The following is a 19,908-nucleotide window of genomic DNA, read 5'->3' on the forward strand; positions in this document are numbered from 1 at the left end:
TACTTCAGTGGAACATCCAGGATAACTAATTTTCAGTTTTTGAGTATAGTTTCTGGGTCCTCTCTGTGTAATAATACAGAAATCCAGACAAGAAAGGACTGATGGCCATATACAAACATGTTTTTAAGATGTTAAGAGCATCACCTAACCTAATTTTTAAATTATAATCTTGGGCTGGGAATGTGGCTCAAGCGGTAGCAAGCTCGCCTGGCATATGTGCGGCCTGGGGTTCAATCCTCAGCACCACATACAAAGACGTTAAGTCCGCCAAAAACTAAAAAATAAATATTAAAAAAATTCTTTCTTTCCTCTATCTTTAAAAAAAATTGTAATCTTGTCTAACATGCAACATGAATCATTGATTCATGGTTTGCCTTGAATCAAAGCCATTCTTCTCATTTAGGTGAAGACATTAATGTTTTACAAGTGAGAAGAGAACATGGTTAAAAAGTTTCTGACCCTAATTGAAATGATTCTGATCATGAAAAACATTTTAAAAATTAAGTTCTGCTTAAATCACAGGACTAAAGTCAGAATTTGTGGAGATGGTTCAATCCAACAGTGAATGTTTTTCCTCCTTTTCTTTTCTTGCATTTATTCTTCATCTGGCAATAGTGCCATCAGACCTGACAAATATAACTCACACATAATTACTAGAACTGTGTTGTGCAAAGTGCTGTAGTCACTAGCCACATGAGGCTCTTGAACACTCTGAATGTGTCTAATCCAAAATAAGATATGCCTTATGTGTAAAATGCAAACTGAATTTTGAATAACATGCAAAATATCTCATTCATATTTTTACATTAATTACAGGCTGAAATAATACCATTCTGGACTATTGGGCTAAATAAACTACATTAAAACTAATTTCACTGGTTTCTTTTTACTTGTTTAATGTGGCTTCTACAATATTGATAATTACATAAGTGGCTTAGCATTTGTGACTTGCATATTTTTATTGGACAGCACTAGTAGAAGATGAAAAAGAGTGCTCTTACAGTGAAGATAGTGCATTCTTAAAATTTCTCAAGGGTAAGGGAAAAGGGAATAGATCGAAGCTTGGTCACAGTAGGTGTCACCTACTTGGATACATACCTACAGTTAATCCAAGGGGGAGGGCGTGTTTGATTGTGTTTGCTCCCCTCCCCGCAGCTAACGGAGCAGGTGGCAGAGCTTCTTCTAGGACCCCTTTCCCCACCAGTTCTCGGGCTCGGCTGGAGCCGGCCATCGAGCACACCTGCGCGCCCACCGAGGCGCGCATCCGCGAACCCTGCCGCCGGGTCCACGCCCCCTCCCCCCGTATTTTTATTTTCCTGGTATCAACCGTCAGTCTCGCACTGCTCTCCTGAGAACTACCGAGTTGTCGGCCCGCCTGGGTGAGCGTTCCCCACTTTCCCCCAGGCTGGCCCCGGGAGCCGACGCCCGAGCCCGAGCCCGAGCCCGAGCCCGAGCCCGAGCCCGGTCACGGGCACGCCAGCCCGTGGTCGAGACGCCGCCCGCCGGGCGGCCTGCTGGGCCGTGGATGCCCGCCATCCGCCGACAGGAGGAGCCGCGGCAGGCGGGCGGGTGTGCCCAGGGCCTCCGGGCCGCGGGGGGCCGCTGTGACCTGTCTTGGCCCCCGCCGCGTTGGGGGCGGGGTGCTGGGGTTTTGGGGAGAATCGTAGAGCGGAGGGTAGCCGAGGGGGGCGGGTGCTGTGGAGCGGCGGGTTCGGCCGGGGCTCAGCCTGCGGTCCGCTCCGCCCGAAGCGCGGAGGAGCCGGGCCCGCCGCCCAGTTCTTCCATGAGGCCTGAGTGAGGCGCAGCGGCGAGAGCCGGCCCGCGGCGCCTCCCCCCCGCATCCTATCCGGAGCGCAGCGGCCCCCGGAGGAGGAGGAGGAGCATGTCGGACGGTTTCGATCGGGCTCCAGGTGCTGGTCGGGGCCGGAGCCGGGGCCTGGGCCGCGGAGGGGGCGGGCCTGAGGGCGGCGGGTTCCCGAACGGAGCGGGGCCTGCGGAGCGGTCGCGGCACCAGCCGCCGCCGCAGCCCAAAGCCCCGGGCTTCCTGCAGCCGCCGCCGCTGCGCCAGCCCAGGACGGCCCCGCCGCCAGGGGCCCAGAGCGAGGCCCCCGCAGGCTCCCAGCGGCCTCCTCGGCCCGGGGTGCTCCCAGGTACGGAGCAGCTCTAGGCACCCTGTCTTCCGGGCCAACGCTTCCCCACGGCTCCCCGTGTGTGCCGAGGCCCGGCGCGTCACGTCCTCCGTTCCCCGGTTCCCCGAAAGCATTTCCGGAGGGGCCCGCTGGTTACGGGGTAGGAAGGGGCCCAGAACCGGGTTTGGAAGGTGGCTGCTGGAATCCTTTGTGCGCCCTGGCTGGGGGGAGGGGCCGGGTGCGCGGTCTCCGAGTTCTGGCGTCCCGGGAGGAAGTAAAAAATCGCCTCCCCCTCCCCAGCCCTAGAAGCGGGGCTGGGGCAAGCAACCACCCCCATTTTTAACCAACTCCTTGAAAAAGAGGGAGGGGAAAAGAAAAGCTCTCAAGCGTTCATTTGGGAGGCAGGTATGTTTATAAATGAGCTAAAGCAAGTCTATTGTTCCTTTTTGCAGGCTCTCTGTACATATCTTGGTGATCATCTTCAATTTTGTATTTAACTCTTAAAACTTGGTGCTTTCTTAGATGGTTTTTGTAGTACCAAGTTTTTATACAAAGGAGTGAATGCTTCTAACACCGTTTCCCCCCCCCTTTTCTTTCTCAGAACAAACAAGGCCCCTGAGAGCTCCACCTAGTTCACAGGATAAAATCCCACAGCAGAATTCAGAGTCAGCAATGGCTAAACCCCAGGTGGTAGTGGCTCCCGTATTAATGTCTAAACTGTCTGCGAACGCCCCTGAATTTTACCCATCAGGTTATTCGTCTAATTATACAGTGAGTACACCCGTTCCTACAACTCTGGGTTAATACTACTGGGATAATGTGATTATTACTTCATTATCAGAATATGCTGGTGCTTTCTAAACTCTACATAAAAACATTTTGTTATGAATTCATTGAATTCATGAATCGTTTCATGAGGGAATAACTAGTTGAAGAATATATTTTGTAGTTACCTTCAAGGCATTAGAGTGTAAGCTTGAGTAGGAATTTTTGTCTGTCTGGTTCACTGCTCTCCGGCATCTATGGAGTATCCATAAACTAATGATCATTATATCAAGGACATTTTCAATTTGAAAACTAAAACCTATTTCTAGACTTTAGAAACAGCCTTAGGTAGTGGCCAAGTAAGCCTGATTTTTAGTTTGATTTATAGCAAGGTAAGTAAATATTCATTGGGAGCTTTCGGGTAAATTAAACTGGTTTTGCTGTAAACTAATCATGAGGTAGTTTTGTTGAATGTTGAGAAATATTTATCTGGGCTCTTATTTCTAATTGTTAGGCCATAAGGTAAAATAGTATTTCTGGTGCTAGTTACTTATCATATGTAGAGATGTTATAAGGGGTGTGGATAAAGTGTTTACATAGGTATGGAGAACTTTTAAACTTTCAGTTTTATATTGTCAACAATATAACAATTCTTTTTTTTAGTTATAGATGGACACAATACCTTTATTTTTTTTACATGATGCTGAGAATCAAACCCAGTAAACATTTGAGGCAAGCACTATATCACTGAGCCCCAACCCCAGCCCCAACAATATAACAATTCTTAAAGTGGCTCATATTTTTCTTAGCAGCACAAAGCACAGTTGGGATATATAGAAAGGAATTTGTTGTGCTAGGTAAGCCCAGATGAGTAAATGCACAGGGGTTGATTGTAGGAAAGTGGGGGAGGGAATCATGGAAAATATGATTGATAATACTTTAGCTTTATTGAAGTATGACATAAGGGATACAGGGATCATCTCAAAGCTTCACAACCTTAACTAGTTTCCTAGTCAAGAAATGGAATGTTATCAACATCCTAAAAACTTTATTATTTTGATTTTAAATAGTTTTGCCTGTTTTCAAAGTTTATATAAATAAGGATGTACAGAATATATTGCTTTTTACTTTCCATCTACACCAGAATTAAATCATGCTATAATTTTTTTATTTTATTTTTTAGTGGTAGTTGGACCCAATACCTTTATTTTATTTATTTTTATGTGGTGCTGAGGATCAAACCTAGGACCTCGCATGTGCGAGGCGAGCGCTGTACCGCTGAGCCACAACCTCAACCTCAAATCATGTTATAATTTGACGTGGATTCTCAGAATTCTATTGCATGATCATATGGAGGTTCCATTTGTCTGTTGATGGACATTCTTCTACTTTGGGGCTAATCCTATTCATAAATAGGATTGCTATTACTGTCCGTATTCTGATGGTTGTATGCCTTTATTTTGCTTAGTATATACCAAGGAATAGAACTGCTAGGACTTAGAGTAGCCAGCTTTAGTAGAGACTGATAAATGGTTTTCCAAAGAGATCATTTCACTGTACAATGAGCAGCATGATTTCTAGTTGCTCCACTTCTGGTCAGCACTTGGTATTTTCTGTTGAGCCATTCTGATAGGTATGTAGTATCTAGTTGTAGTTTCAGTGTGTATTTTTCTTATAACTAATGATGGCACATCTTTTTTGTAACCTTTTTTCTTTTGTTATTAATGGGAACAGGTGTACTTCATAGAAACTCTTACACTGTATAGGAATACCTTTGGAGTTAGGAGAAATTGTAGACGTAAAATAAAAAACAATTGATTTGGGGTGAAAAAAGCCATCTGTTATGTAAAATAGAAATGAGAACAGCTAGGGTTCTTGCAAGAAAGTGGTATTTAGCTCAGAGAATAAAAGAATGATGGGGGAATTGTTGAGTAGTTGAATAGACTCTTAAGGGTATTTTTCTTCTAGTAGCCACTCAAACAGTTCCCCATTTGTTTTCTTCCATATTGACTTGGACTGTTTTATGATATGGAAGGGAAAGGTTTTGTTTTGTTTTTAATACCTTTATTTTATTTATTTATTATGTCGTTCTGAGGATTGAACCGGGCCTCACACTTGTTAGGCGAGTGCTCTACAGCTGAGCCACAACTCTAGCCCCAGGAACGATTTTTTTCACAATACTTAGTTCAAATGACTCCTGGGCTGTAGAGCAGAGTATTATGTTAGTCCACTTACCTTGAGTCACTGTCATCTTTTAGGTATTCTTTGCTATTTCTTTAGTAGATAAGCACCTTCTATGCTCAGTTTACCAGAACATGTTGTGAACTGAAGACTGTTAGTCTACAGGTGTATCTTCTTTGGCCCTTGGTGTGTGGTTTTAAGAAAAAAAAAAAAATTGAAAGTTGTTTTAATTAGTTCTTCACATTTAAATTAGCTGTTGCAAATTTGAATTTTTCTGATATCTTTTGAAATCATAAGATCTGGCCAAAGACAACTAGCATTCTGATAGAGCAAAAATTAGCTGTACCAGAATAGAGTCATAATTTGCTTCCTGGCTTACTTCATTTGTTTCTTTTTCTATTTTTTTTTTGGGGGGGGTGGGGTTATTGGGGATTGAACACAAGTGTACTTGACCACTGAGCCACATCCCCACCCCTATTTTGTATTTTATTTAGAGACAGGCCTCACTGAGTTTGTGCTTAGTGCCTCGCTTTTGCTGAGGCTGGTTTTGAACTCTTGAGCCTCCTGCCTCAGCCTCCCAAGCAGCTGGGATTACAGGCGGGTTCCATGGCTCCGGGCTTGCTTCATTCATTTTTAACCCATGCAGATTCCATAGACTTTGGGCTTGCTACCTTGCTCTGGTATATTCTCTAGCCTTACAGATTTACTCTAATGACTCCCTTTGGTTAAAGCTAAAAGTATTTCTCAATTTATTTGTCACACCAGAATCCTTGTTTTCCCCCGTTACTGTTAAGATCTTTTTGTGAGGGAAGGTTTTCCTTATATAATTCAAATGTAGCTACATTGGCTCACTCATTCAAGTAGTTAAGTACTAATGAGTCAAGCACTGCCTATACAGCAGCAAACAAAACGGATAAAAAATCCAGTCTTCCCAGAGCCTCTTTTCTAGTGGTCTGCCTCAGTTTCTAGAAAGTTCTTGAGTCTGTTTTTGTCGTATTCATGAAAATGTATTGTCTAGTATTCCTAGCCAGGTCTCTCTTAAGAGTACATTCTTTTTCTAACAGACTTTATGGTATTTGTTTGCTGTGTTTTTTAAGTTTTCCTAAACTGTTTTCTTTAGTCCTCCTTCTGATCCTCCTACTAGAATTTCCTGCCTTCTATTACATTGAGTTGCTGTATCCATCTATTCCTGGTTGTTGCTTCTTCTCAAACCAATATGCCTTGAATATTTGATCATGGTTTACTAAACAGTGCCAGAAATTCCCCATGGGAATTCATAAAGCATTTACGTTTCCCTCTTTTTTTTTTATTAAGGGTAGGCTTCTTCAAGCTACTGTCCACCTTTTTCCTTTCTTCTAGTAACATTTTCTAGAAATACTCACTCTAGACACTACTGTACTTCTCACTGACTGTGCAAACATCTGCAATTTGATCCTCCTAGGTATATTGCTACTATTTTTTGCAACAGTTAATGATGCTCTTCTGATTTTTTTTTTTGTCAATTGTCATTTTAATCCTCATCTTAGACCTTGAATACAATAAGACCCATGAACACAGTATGATCTGTTCAGTTTAAAATTCCTAGTGTGCCAGGTCCTATGCTAGGTGTCAGTGTTTGTTTTTTTTTCTTTTTAAACTAGTCTTTCAAAAGTTCCTTTTATAATGTTATAAAAACTAAATATTTAAGGTACTATTTTCTGGGTGGGTTTTTTTATTTGTTTGTTTGTTTGTATGACTTTTCATTCCCAAGATATTTCAACTATTATTCTCTCACAGATTTCAAACTACGAATTTATTCAGTAGCATTTAATGTTACGAGCATCACCATTCCTCACTTATCTCCTCCTTTGATTTCTGTGGCAGTTCCCCCCAACTTCTCCCTCAGATAGCAGTCTTGGAGGTCCTGTCATTTTCCCATTTTATTATCTCTTACAAATCCTGCCTGTTCCTAGAGTCTGACCATCACCTTTCTGTATGCTAATAATCTTAAAATCGAATTCTTCATCTGAACTCTGGACTTGTTTCCAATTGTTTGACTTCATAAGGATTTCACATTCAAACTCAAGTATAATTAACAGTTAATCTTTTGCAGATCTTTCCAACTAGCTGAGGCCAAGAAACTTGATGGTATATTAACTCACCTCTTTCCCTCACTCTTGCCCCAGTTCAGTCCAGCTAACCTAAGTAGTCTTGACTAGTTCACCATCTCATTCTCTTGGATTATAGTCTCTTCTCTTGACAGTGCATACCAAAGGCATACCATGAAAGGTGCATTTTCTAATTGATGTCCCTCCCAATATCCTCCATAGAATTCTAAGAAAAATAGAGCTTGAAAATATTCCTGAGCTTAAAAGTCATTTGGCTCAATATTGAAGACTGAAGTGTGTGCTTTGAAAAATCTGGTACTAAACAACTAATGCAGTATTTGAACATGTTGGAATGCCTATCTGTTCAGAATAATGTCTCTCTCTCTCTTTCTTTTTTTTTTTTTGCTTACAGTGGCAGGTTTTGGATCCAATCCTCTGTTCTGTTATATTCAGAGCAATTCTACTTTTCTTTTACTTATTGGACATCAAATTTTCTTAAAGGAGTTTGTTGACTTTATAAAAGTCAATGTTAAACTGCATTAACCCCAATGAGTGTCATTTTATAGAAACAGAAAATTAGTAGCTTTAGCTAGGATCTGCAGACTTGTTTTTTTTCCCTTCATTATCATTAATAATTATAAGATACTATAAGTCTGTAAAACTACTGTATATGGAAACTTAAACTAGTTTTTACTTACAAAGTTCACACATTGTACATAATTACCATTAACTATATTAGTGCATTCTTGTGCTTAACTGCTTTAATTACTTTATAATAAAAGTTCAGTATTTATAATGGGAACATTTCTTCACTCCAGAGTTAAGTATTAGTTTTTTTTTTTCCTTTTCAGAAATTCTCTGCCTATACAAATAAATCTTAAAAGAAAGTTATACTGAAATATGATTGGATTCTTGCTTTTCATTTAACATTCTATCTTGAAGATATTCCTAAGTTGATACATTTAAGTATATGTTTTCTTAAATGGTTATATAATAGTCCATTATATGGATATATTTAAGTAGTTGACCAATTTCTTGTTCATAGATTGTTAGATGGATTTCTTAGCAATGAACATCCTTCCAAATAATGTGAAAGTGGGTTTTAAGACTTTATTATTTAAAAAAAAAATTTTTTTGTAGTTGTAGATGGACAGCATGTCTTCATTTTATATTTTTATGTGGTGCTGATGATTGAACCCAGTGCCTTACATATGCGAGCAAGTGCTCTGCCACTGAACTACAGCCCCAGCCCAAGACTTTGTTATTTTTTAGTGTGGTATAGAGAATAAAAGTATAGATTTTGTACTTCTAACTAGCACTGTGACCATGCACAAATTTTTGTTGGTATGTGGCTCTACCTCACTCAAACCCTCCCAACTTTCCTTGTTTTTAGCATGGTCTTTAGATTCAGTCTCCTTAGTGGTGTCTGTGTTTTAGCCATTCTCTATTTCTCAAAGATATCATGCCAAGTACCACCTCTTTGGTGCCCGTATGCTTACTGTGGCCACTTTAGGGTGTCTTTCCTGATATTTGGTGTCATTGATTCTCCTCCCCCCCCCCCCGCCCCAAGTTTAAATGCCTGGCCATATTTTTCAGCTTCTGAATGTGTTTTCCATCATGAGAGGAGGGATTTGTGTGCTTTTATTGATGGGAGACATTATGTCATGGCCATATTCCTTGGCACTTAGTAGGTGCTCAGCCTCATACAATTTTGAATGAATGAATAACCAAAGAGACTTAACTGACACCTGTTTTTTCTTTAGGAATAGTAATGCTTATTGATTTTCTAGGGTTAAATCAGATACTGCATGCAAATCCCTTACTTATCTTTGTAAAAGCATTGAAAAGCTGTTAGTCTCTTTACTAAGTCTCTTTCCACCGTAGAGCTTCTTAGGGCATTTTTGACCATGTGTGGGTGTTTTTTTTAATGTATGCACTAATTTTAAAACTTAATCCCCTTTATAAAGTTACTGTATTTTGTATCTTTTTTTCATATAGTTTCTAATTTGTTTCTAGAGAAGAATTTCTTCAAGGAATATTATTATTTGACTATAACTGTTAAGTAAACTTTAAAATGCTTTGGAGGATATTCCAGGCATTGAGAGTGGGAATATTCTGGCCTGATAACTTTTATGGAACTCACCTGCTCAGCCCTACGGCCATTAATTATGATGTTGGCAACTTCCAAAGTGGTATTCCCAGTGATGGAAATTTTAGCTGGAAACTGTTGCTATTATCAAAATCAGTTAGAAACCTAGCTGTAGCAGCCAAAAAGTTTCTTGCCATTTATACCATGATGAAACTTATACTTACTTAAGCTAGTATGTGCACTTTCCTGTCTTTGGGGATTAATAGATAGGTGCAAACCTTACTAGGTTTTTTCTTTTCAATATAGATACGATCAAACATCTCATCTACAAGAATATAGAAAATAGTATAATGAATCTCCATGGCCTTAATAGTAAGCTACATATGTTTCTATATCCCTGGTCCATCCTTTTCCTCTTATTTTCAAGCAAATTCTAAACTTTATTTCATTGGTAAATAGACACTATTTTTATATTGCTGTTATAGTGAAATTGGTTCAAACTTTGTCAACCATCTTGTAAACCTACCAAGATAGAAAAGATGGTTCCCTGTCCAGCTAAATGGAGCCCTTCTATTGTTAAAATACTTAAGTTAGGCAAAGAAGAAGGATAGCCCAGTGGACTTAAGAATACAACAGTTTTTTTTTTTTTTTTTTAAATCGGGTGAGGGATGTTTACCAAAAATCCATGCTAGAGATACCCCAACTCAAAGCCATTGCATACTTGTTGTAGTTACAGGGATTAAAATGTTGGTTTTGTGTTTTTTAATTTTGGTTTGTAGGAATCCTACGAGGATGGTTGTGAGGATTATCCCACTCTATCAGAATATGTTCAGGATTTTTTGAATCATCTTACAGAACAGCCTGGCAGTTTTGAAACTGAAATTGAACAGTTTGCAGAGACCCTGAATGGCTGGGTTACAACAGATGATGCTTTGCAAGAACTTGTGGAACTCATCTACCAACAGGTAGGTTTGCTGATGGCCACAGGGTGACCTCCAGGTAGTTTCCTTCAAGCCCAAGGATAATGGCTACTCCTTGAGAGAAACTAGGTTCAAGTGTACTTGCCTCCACATTTGCTGGTTCTTGGAAACTTTTGAAGTCTAACTTGATAGAATTCCTATAATTAGAGATCCAAGACTAGAGCCAGGCTGGATTGCTAACTCACCTGGGTAGCCACAGCTCTGTACAGGCAACATTCATAGCTGTAACAAAGGGTCTATACATACAAGTAGTATGTAGAACAAGATTTGGGCACTTAGGAGGAAAACAACATAAGTATCACCTTCCCAACACCACTCTGTTTTGTAGGATCTGAAACTTAATACAAAAAGATGTATTTTTTTCCTAAGTGTCAAATTATGTAGCATTATTGTAGAAGGGGGGAAATGTTAGAACTTTTCTTGCCTCATAAGCATCTCTTGCAAATAGCCAGACTGAAAATGGTCTTCTCTTCAGTTTTAATGTTTCTACTTTTAAATTTAAGAATTTACATCTCAGTTCCTTAATTTGTAGAAAGTCCTGTCAGTTGGCTTTTTTTTGTTTTGTTTTGTTACACAGTGTTCAATTTTCATGTTAGCATCTTGATCATTGTCACATAACATTTTTTTAAGGGTGAAAGATGCAGTAGAGAACATTGCCTTTTTAAGACAACAGTGTCTTATGATTGGTGTGAGACTGACCCCAAACAGTAGGGCTTGAAAAGAAATATAAATTGTATTTTGTCTTTAAAATTATTGCCAAAAGAGCAACTAAATTTTGGAATGTATGGGAGAGTGGTCATAAAAGCAAGCTGATGATTATATCCTACCTAATAATGTTCTAAGTTATAGACTGTTATTGGACCATAAGATTATTTAGTAGCCAACTGTTAGCTTTTAAGAAGTGTCTGAGGGCTGGGGATGTGGCTCAAGCAGTAGTGCGCTCGCCTGGCATGCGTGCGGCCCGGGTTCGATCCTCAGCACCACGTACCAACAAAGATGTTGTGTCCACCGAGAACTAAAAAAAAATAAATATTAAAAATTGTTAAAAAAAAAAAAAAAGTGTCTGAGATTTAGGGAATCCGATTCATTATTTCTGCTTCTAAATGGATTGAAAAGAATTAAGAGATAAGAATATGAAATATGAGAACAAAAATACTACTTTTTGCTTTTCTTATTTCCCTATTGAATTTCAGCTATTCGTAGACTGCATAATTATAGTTCCTTAGGCCTGAATAGAGCGTCTGACAAGCTTCAACTGTTTGTCTCAAAACCAAATCTTCAAATAGTATAATTTGAAGTTTTAACATTTTGTGGTCAGTGGTATATTGACCTGATACACAGATTTTTCCAGTACCTTTTACGTTTAATTGAGGAAATTTATGAAAATTCATTCATCACAACTAACAGTAGATGACCTCATCAAAAATGGTATATTAAACATAGACATTCAACTTTTATTCCTCTGCAAACACCTCTAAAATGACAGTTTTACAAAAAAACAGAGGCCCATTAGGATAAAAAAGGAAAGTAGATAAAAGCCCAGTGGATGGGTGAGTGTTAATCGACTTGGTAGATCTAACATTGATTTCCAAACCAGTTGAGGATCACCCCAGTTTACTGTGCAGGATCTCTAAAAGACTAAGAAAATGTTGGAATGAGGCTAAAAAAGTATGAGTATCTTGAAAAATTAGACTTCCTAATCTTTTTCTACCTGATAGCCATTTTGAAGTTTCATTCTAACACTTCTTTAGAAGTTAACAGAGGGAGGCATTCTACCAAAAAAGGAATTAAGCAAAAGGTGACATGACATGACAATTGGGGATTGGGGAATTCTATGGGTAGGCTAAGTGAATTATCCAGATGATGTTGAAAGGAGAGTCCAAGACAGTAGCCACATGTACATCAGGTTTCATGCAGCCAAGCTTCACCAAGTAGTTTGGAAGACTATAGGAAAGATTTCCCTAGCAAGATGAGCCCACCTGTTGTGTTCAATGATATTGAGAATAAAATTATAACCTGGTGAATTTAGAGTTAATGAAAAATATAAAAAACAAAAAAGCGAATCTAGGGAAAACAAAATTCTGCAAAAAAGGAAATACTAATGTGATACATGGTTAAGCTATAAGTGCAAATACAACAAAAATCATGATAATGCCATACTGCTAAGTGAAAGGATTAAGAAATAATAGAATGGGGTGTTTTGAGCAGGGTGAAAGCTAAAAGCTCATCTTAAATGGTGGGAAACTAGTAAGAAATAAAACCTAAACTAAAAAACCAAATAACATGGAAATACAGAAGTTAAAACTTTTTCAGTTGAAAGAATTGAAAGCAGTTGTCTATAGGAGTTAATGGGGTACAGATGAGGAAGTAGCCTTTTAGAATTTAAAGTCTTTAAATCATATGTGATGACTTTTAAGAAGACACTAAAGAAAACACAAATAGGAAAAGTTTAAATTTCAAGTCTTCTGTTATACATATATCAGGAGAAATCATTTTTCTCCTTTGTGATATGTACATGATCACATGTAAGCAAGGAAATAGAAATAAAAAGAGTGCTTTGATTATTATATGCCAGGCAGTGCTAAGCACTTCACATGAAATTAATCCATTTAATTCTCAGTGGTTGTAAGTTATCACTCTTATCCTCACTGTATGCATATCTAAGCAGAGAAGTGAAGACTTGTCCAAGGTTACCACACCTAGTAAATGGACCCAACAGAAGGTTGGAGGACCATCAGGCCATTTGCTAGATCTGAAATTCCTGGTTGATAACCTTTTGAACTTGGCCATGTCTCATAACGTGTGTGTTTGTGTGTGTGTAACCTACCATTAGGTGGTAAACTGTTTTCTACTGTATTTTTTAAAACTGCAATTAAATGAGTGCTGCTTTGGCTACCTCACAATCTTTGATATTTAGTGTTTTTTCATTTTTTTCTTTGGTAGCTTAGCTGTTTTGATTTCCACTTTACCCCAATCATTTTTGAAATATTCTTTAACTTTTAGTTTCTTGTACCAGTTACTATTAATCACCTCTCTTTAGGAATCAAACTAAAACTCGGACAGTTTTAGTGATATTTAGGGTCATAAAGCAGAAGGCTTTGGACTTTTGTTCTGTTCTGCCATCCACCAAAGTCTCCTTTCCTGTCCTTGAGAAACACCACAGGTCAATAATTTTGCAGCTATGCAACCATGGTTGCGTACATGTCTGTTTTCTGTAAAAATGTATTAGCACCAAGAGATGGCTCATTGCTTTCTGGTAACCGTATATAAATGGAGGTGGTGGGGTGAACTTACCTAAAACATTTGTTTTTGTACTTGTGATTCTTGATGTTAAGTTTGGAAGGGAGAGTAAGCTTAATTTCCTTATGCCTGACAAAAAACTTACCTGGTTTTCCATATTATATGGTTATTTTTGTGAGCTCAAATGTTTTGTCTTCTTTAAAATATTGCTTGGTGTTTGCATTAATAGCAGTGTATCTCTGTCACACAAAACCTTTCTTTTTAAAAGGCTACGTCTATCCCAAATTTCTCTTATATGGGAGCTCGCCTGTGTAATTACCTGTCCCATCATCTGACGATAAGCCCACAGAGTGGCAACTTCCGCCAATTACTACTTCAAAGGTCAGTGTGAATATGAAATTAAAGGAAAACTACTTTAAATGTGCTAGATTTAAATTAAAAATTTAAAGGTAGCCTCTTTGCTAAAGATCATACATTATAGAAAGTTGCAAGGGAAAATAGGGTGGACCATTCTTATTTGCATAATATTAAAAGCTATCGTCTATTATATCATTTTCCCACCCATAATGATCTCTGCCATTGGTTTTGTATTTAGATGGGGCTTGTTTTCCAAGATCTTAAAAATGATCACTTATGTGTTTGAGGACTTTCGTAGTTTTGGTTTGAGAAAGGATCTGATTTTATTTAAATTAGAATAAAGTGACCAATTCAATTTTTTCCGTGGTTTATTTGAATTGCCACCTTCATCACACCACATTTTTAAATATGGGTTTTGAATTAAGACTTTTATTATATTTCACTTATCACTTATTCTGTTCCTTCTGATTACCATATAATAGCTATAAAATGGCTCTTCATATTTTAAATACCTGGTTAAGTTTTCCATTTTTGTAGTATCTAATATTTGTTTCCTCTAGAGAACTTTAGAATCGGTGTTTGGATTATAAAACCCTTGTGGGTATTTGTTATATCTGGGGGATAGTATTGAATTAATTAACTAATATAGGTAAAATTAATTTTCTTATTTGAGAAGTCTTTAATAGCAGATTGTCTTCAAGTATATTATACTTTGGTTTATTCTTTCTTTAAAGATAATTTAATGGGACTTAGTATGTAGCTCGGTGGTGGAACATGAGTTTAGCATGGGTCTCTGGGTTCAATATCGATCACCAAAAAACAAAACACAGCTTTCTAAATGTATGGTTAAATTGCAGTGGGACTGAATAAAGGTTCTAAAAGTGGCTGGATGGGGTGGTCATGCCTGTAATCCTGTGATTTGAGAGGCCAAGACGGGAGGGAGGATCTCAACTTCAAGGCCAGTCTCAAGGCCAATCTCGGCAACTTAGCAAGATCTTGTCTCAGAAAATAAAAAGGGCAGGCAATGGTAAATTGCCCGGGGATCAATCCCCAGTACCAACAACAAAAAATTCTGAAAGTAGACCTCAGAGATAATTAAGATTAAGCTTTTGATGAAGGCAGTACTTCAAATGCATATGTAAAAGATGAATTGCTGGTAGCCCAACTAGATAGCCATTCAGGGAAAAAAAAATGGGCTTCTGTCTTATTCCCTACACCAAATTAAATTCCAAATACATCGGACTCAAAAGTACCACAGTAAATACTAAGGGGAACATTTGACAATTAAAAATCTTGGGGTAGGAAAGCTCTTTCAAGTAAGATGTAATCATAGGTCCTAAAACAGATTAATAAATTTAGTTACATATAAATTGTTACCGGGGGAAAGCATTAATTTATATGAAGTAAAAATAGGAAACTTATAACACATGACATTTATTTGATATTAAAAGACCTATTAAGAAAAAGAAAAAGATTAGTATCTTAAAAAAGTTGAGATATTTGGAATGGTTCTGGATAGGTATAGTTCGGAAAAATATAAATGACAAAGTTATAGAAGAAAAAAATATAACCATGTTTAAAGAAATGCAAATTATAGCTTCTGGACAGATAGAAAGAAGGTTCTTCCCAAGAGTAGGATGCTAGAAAGCTTCCTTCATCATATTCCTCAGAGCTCTTCACTCCTGGCTGTACCTTTCAGTTACCCAGACATGTAAATAGACCTGAGACCCTGACCTCTCCTCTGGAGTACAGGGTAAAATTAGACTGAGATGGAAACTGGTGTTTTGGACTCTTTCTCCCTTGCCCCCCTCCTTTCTTTCTAAGCTAAGTAGTTCTACTATATAGCTGTTGTTGAGAACCATTTTTCTGGTTTGCTTTGAATACTTCTACAGTATTGTAGTACTGTCAAAGGTGATATTGTGTAGAAACGCTAATGATACAAGTGGATGATTCTTCACTTTGGTACATAGTTTGTTAGAGTAAAGATAGCTTCACCACCAACCTCTTGGTTGCTGTGATATTGGGGGCAACTTTGGTCTTTTTCCATTTTTACCTTTCTGAAATAAAAACAATGCTTTTATAATAAAAAATATTTAGCTTTAAGCATCTTAGGAACTTTCACCTAATAATTGACCTTGTACCAGGGACAGGGATTTAATTTGCTTTTGCACATATATCAGCATGTCCTAATGTACAATCTCATGGTCTTAGCATTTTACAAAATAAAAAGTTGGTTTCTTCAAAACTCTTACTGCAAAGTTGTAATACACAAAAAAGTAGCCAACATGGTGCTTGGAAAACTGTTAGCATTAATTGTTTTTCATTATTAACCAGAGCATTTCGTCTATAAGCATTCAGACTTTTCCGATGAGGAATTTAGTGTATGAGAGAAGCTAATATTTTAAAATATTTGGCTAAAACAGAAGTTACTGCTCAATTAATAATGGTTTGTAAGCATTGGAATTGATCACAGTGTGAACCTAGCATAGCTTATATGCCCAAGCAAGACAGGATTTCTTTGACTTTGCTTTAAAAAAAAAAAAAAAAAAAAGTCGGGGAGGCCAGGTGCGCCTTGGGAGGCTAAGACAGGATGATCTCCAGTACAAAGCCAGCCTCAGCAACAGTGAGGCGCTAAGCAGCTCAGTGAGACCCTGTCTCTAAATAAAATACAAAATAGGGGTGGGGATGTGACTCAGTGGCTGAGTGCCCCTGAGTTCAATCCCCAGTATTCCCCCCGCCCCTGCTCAATAAAGCAGGGGAAGGGGAGACAAACATAAATTGGCTATATGAAAGCCATTCAGTCTCCCTTTTTGGTAAAAGAACAGCTGTCAAAATCAATTTTATAAAACAAATGACTTATGTCTTTAACAGTGGTAAACTTTTAAAAATCCAATTCATTTTAGTATCAGTAACTAGTATTCATTCACTTGGAAAAGCAGTGACAGGCTTACCATGACCAATTAGATGCCTGTGGGAACTGGATGAAAAGCTCCAGGAACAGTACTTTTTGTTACCTGTGTAAGGCTATTTGACACCTTCATTTTCCATTGAAAATAAAGACCAAACCAATTGCTTTGTATTTTGTGATTTCAACCAAAGAGGTTTTTCTTCCTAGAATATTTCTCTGTGTATAATGGGAAGTAAAAAAAAAATTTAAAAAAAAAGTGAACTTAAAAATTCATTTTTTTTTAGCTTAATTAGAGTCCATCTGTATTTTGAAAGATCCACTACAAAGTTCTTATATTCAAAAAAGTAGAAAACTTGAGACAGTTTAAATAAAAGTAGTGCTTTCTTAACCGTAAGCCCCATGAGACATAAGATGAGGCTTCCCTTTTCCCTTTTGGCACCAGTATGCTCTGAACCTCATGGAACCTATAGTGCTTAAACGTATTACAAACTGCCAGGTATGATGGCACATACTTGTAACCATAGCAACTCAGAAGGCTGAGGCAGGATGATTGAAAATTTGAGGCCAGTTTCAGAAACTTAGACCCTATCTCAAAAATAGGTAAAAAGGATTGGGTATGTAGCTCCATGGCAAAGTGCCCCTGGGTTCAATTCCCAGTACTCTTCCCCCTCCCAAAACAAAAACAAAACAAACAAAAAATTTATCTGATAGTTTTATTTGTAATTTTTTAAAACTGGGAGAGGCTTAGTCTGAAAAGATACTATAAATGTCCTTACAATAGAAGGGAACACTTTTAGAGAAAATCGGGGCATTGGGTCATTGTCCTTGCCTCCGTTGTTGTGGACAACCAAATTGACAATGGTCATCTTGTTTGGCTACTTAAAAAGACAAAACAATGTGAGATCATTAAAGATATGTCTCTGTTAGATGTCGGACTGAATATGAAGTTAAAGATCAAGCTGCAAAAGGAGATGAAGTGACTCGAAAACGATTTCATGCATTTGTACTCTTTCTGGGAGAACTTTATCTTAACTTGGAGGTGAGATGATATATATATTTTTAAGGGTTAACAAGGCCTGAAAATATAAATTGATCTCAATAAGAATTTTTTGTTCATATTGTACTTTTACAACATCGAAAGTGAAATGAGGGGCTGGGATTGTGGCTCAGTGGTAGAGTGCTCGCCTAGCACGTGCATGGTGCTGGGTTTGTTCCTCAGCACCACATAACAATAAATATTAAAAAGTGAAATGAAAGGAGGGAGTGGGAAAGCAAATCATTTCAGTGCCTTCTCAATGGTAATGTCTATATTTTATTTTAAAGTATTTTTAGTTGTAGATAGAGTACCTTTATTTACTTATTTTTTATGTGGTGTTGAGGATCGAACCCAGGGCGAAGCAAGTGCTCTACCACTGAGCCACAACTCCAGCCCAATGTCTGTATTTTAAAGGAGCAACTGTAACATTTGTTTCTTATGGGCAGGATGTTGGAAAATAATTACTGAGCTTTTAAGTCCTTTCGTATTTTTAGGAAGCTGTAGTTGTTTACATGTGTGCTTGGACTTTTGAGAGAGGTCATACTCCTTGCATCATAAATATTAATATGCTTAGTGTGTTTACTTTAGACCACAGCTCAAAGTAGCTTACTCAGCAGAACAGCAAACTTCAATATCTTTTTTTTTGTGTGTATGTGTGGTACTGGTGATCAACCCAGAGCCTTGTGCATACCAGGCAGACATTTTACCACTGAACCACATCCCCAGCCCTGAACACAAGCTTTGATTGAAGAGGAGAGAATTTACACTTTTCACTCTGATTCACCCACAGTAGTTCTTTTTTAAATTTTTCTTAAGTTTTTAAGTAAAGATTAAATATTTATGGTTTATAACATGTTTTGATGTGTATATATGAACATATTGGAGAGTGACTAAATCAAGCTATTTAACATGAATTATGTATCTTTCTTACAGTAAGAACATTTCAAATCTACTCTTAGCAGTTTTTAAGTATGATATATTGTTAAATTAGTTACTATGTTGTAGGACAGATCTCTTGAACTTATTCTTTCTTTGTAACTGAAATTTTGTGCCATTTGATCAGTATCTCCTCAGTCCCCAGCCTCAAGAATAGTATTTTTCCCCCCTGTTTTTATGTTCATCTTCCATGTAAAAATGCAGTGGTAGCCAGGTGTGGTGGTGCATGCATATAATCCCAGCAACTTGGGAGGCTGAGGCAGGAGTATCACAAGTTCGAGGTTAGCCTCAGAAAACTTGGGCCCTAAGCAATGTAGCAATTTGAGACCCTATCAAAAAAATAAAAAGGGCTGGGGATGTGGCTCAACAAAAGTGAAATGAGGGGCTGGAGTTGTGTTACATATAGAGTAATTATAACTGTTCTGGGTTCAGTTTCCAGTGCCAAAAAAAATTGCATTTGTACAAAGCCTATAATTGAACAATTTTGTAAATTTAGGTGATATGCTTGGTTATATGCATGTTAGTAGACAAATGTTGAATCTTGCTATGTAATGGATTTATTTGTTTATTTTGGGGTATCAGGGATTGAATTCAGGGGCACTCAACCCTTGAGTCACATCTCTAGCCCTATTTTATATTTTCTTTAGAGTCAGGGTTTCACTGAGTTGCTTAGCACCTCACTTTTGCTGAGGCTGTCTTTGAACTCTCCATCCTCCTGCTTCAGTCTTGAGCCACTGGGATTATAGGTGTGCATTACTGCACCCGTCTGAATTTATTTTTTAATTGAATCCAAGAAACAGGTTTAGAGATTGTTAAATCCTTATTTGAGAGTTTAATGCAAACACCATAATATTTTAAACATAAGTAGACAAATGAATCTGCTATCAAATGTGTATCTCCTTCAGGATATCTAAAAGTCTCTGTCCAGTCCCTAATTTATTATCATTTTTTTTTAACCAAAAGAGGATTTAATTTTTTAAAAAATCTCATACCTTACTCTTTTTCAGTCTGATTTTTTAAAAATATTTTATTTTTTAGTTGTAGTTGAACACAATATCTTTATTTATTTTTATGTGGTGCTGAGGACCAAACCCAGGGCCTCGCCACGTGCTAGGCAAGCATTCTACAACTGAGCCACAATCCCAGCCCTCAGACTGATTTTTATATGAGCCAAAATAAGAGAATCTGTTTAAAATGTTC

The 19,908-nt window shown here is 37.9% G+C and overlaps 1 protein-coding gene across 5 annotated transcripts in view; it reads left to right on the plus strand.

Moving 5' to 3' along the window:
• Positions 1 to 1,222: 1,222 nt before the first annotated feature.
• Paip1 (poly(A) binding protein interacting protein 1) overlaps positions 1,223 to 19,908 on the plus strand; it is a 28,749-nt gene continuing 10,063 nt past the window's right edge. Inside the window, exons 1-5 of one of the 5 annotated variants that reach the window (XM_005319660.4) lie at positions 1,223 to 1,379; positions 2,731 to 2,900; positions 10,031 to 10,216; positions 13,740 to 13,852; positions 17,664 to 17,775. In XM_005319660.4, the coding sequence (XP_005319717.1) occupies positions 2,802 to 2,900; positions 10,031 to 10,216; positions 13,740 to 13,852; positions 17,664 to 17,775 (510 nt within the window). In that variant the 5' untranslated portion in view covers positions 1,223 to 1,379; positions 2,731 to 2,801. The other 4 variants (XM_005319659.4, XM_005319658.4, XM_013356122.4 and 1 more) reach the window with 4 other exon arrangements.

This window comes from Ictidomys tridecemlineatus, chromosome 1 (assembly GCF_052094955.1).
Source record: "Ictidomys tridecemlineatus isolate mIctTri1 chromosome 1, mIctTri1.hap1, whole genome shotgun sequence".
Classification (NCBI taxonomy): Eukaryota; Metazoa; Chordata; class Mammalia; order Rodentia; family Sciuridae; genus Ictidomys; species Ictidomys tridecemlineatus.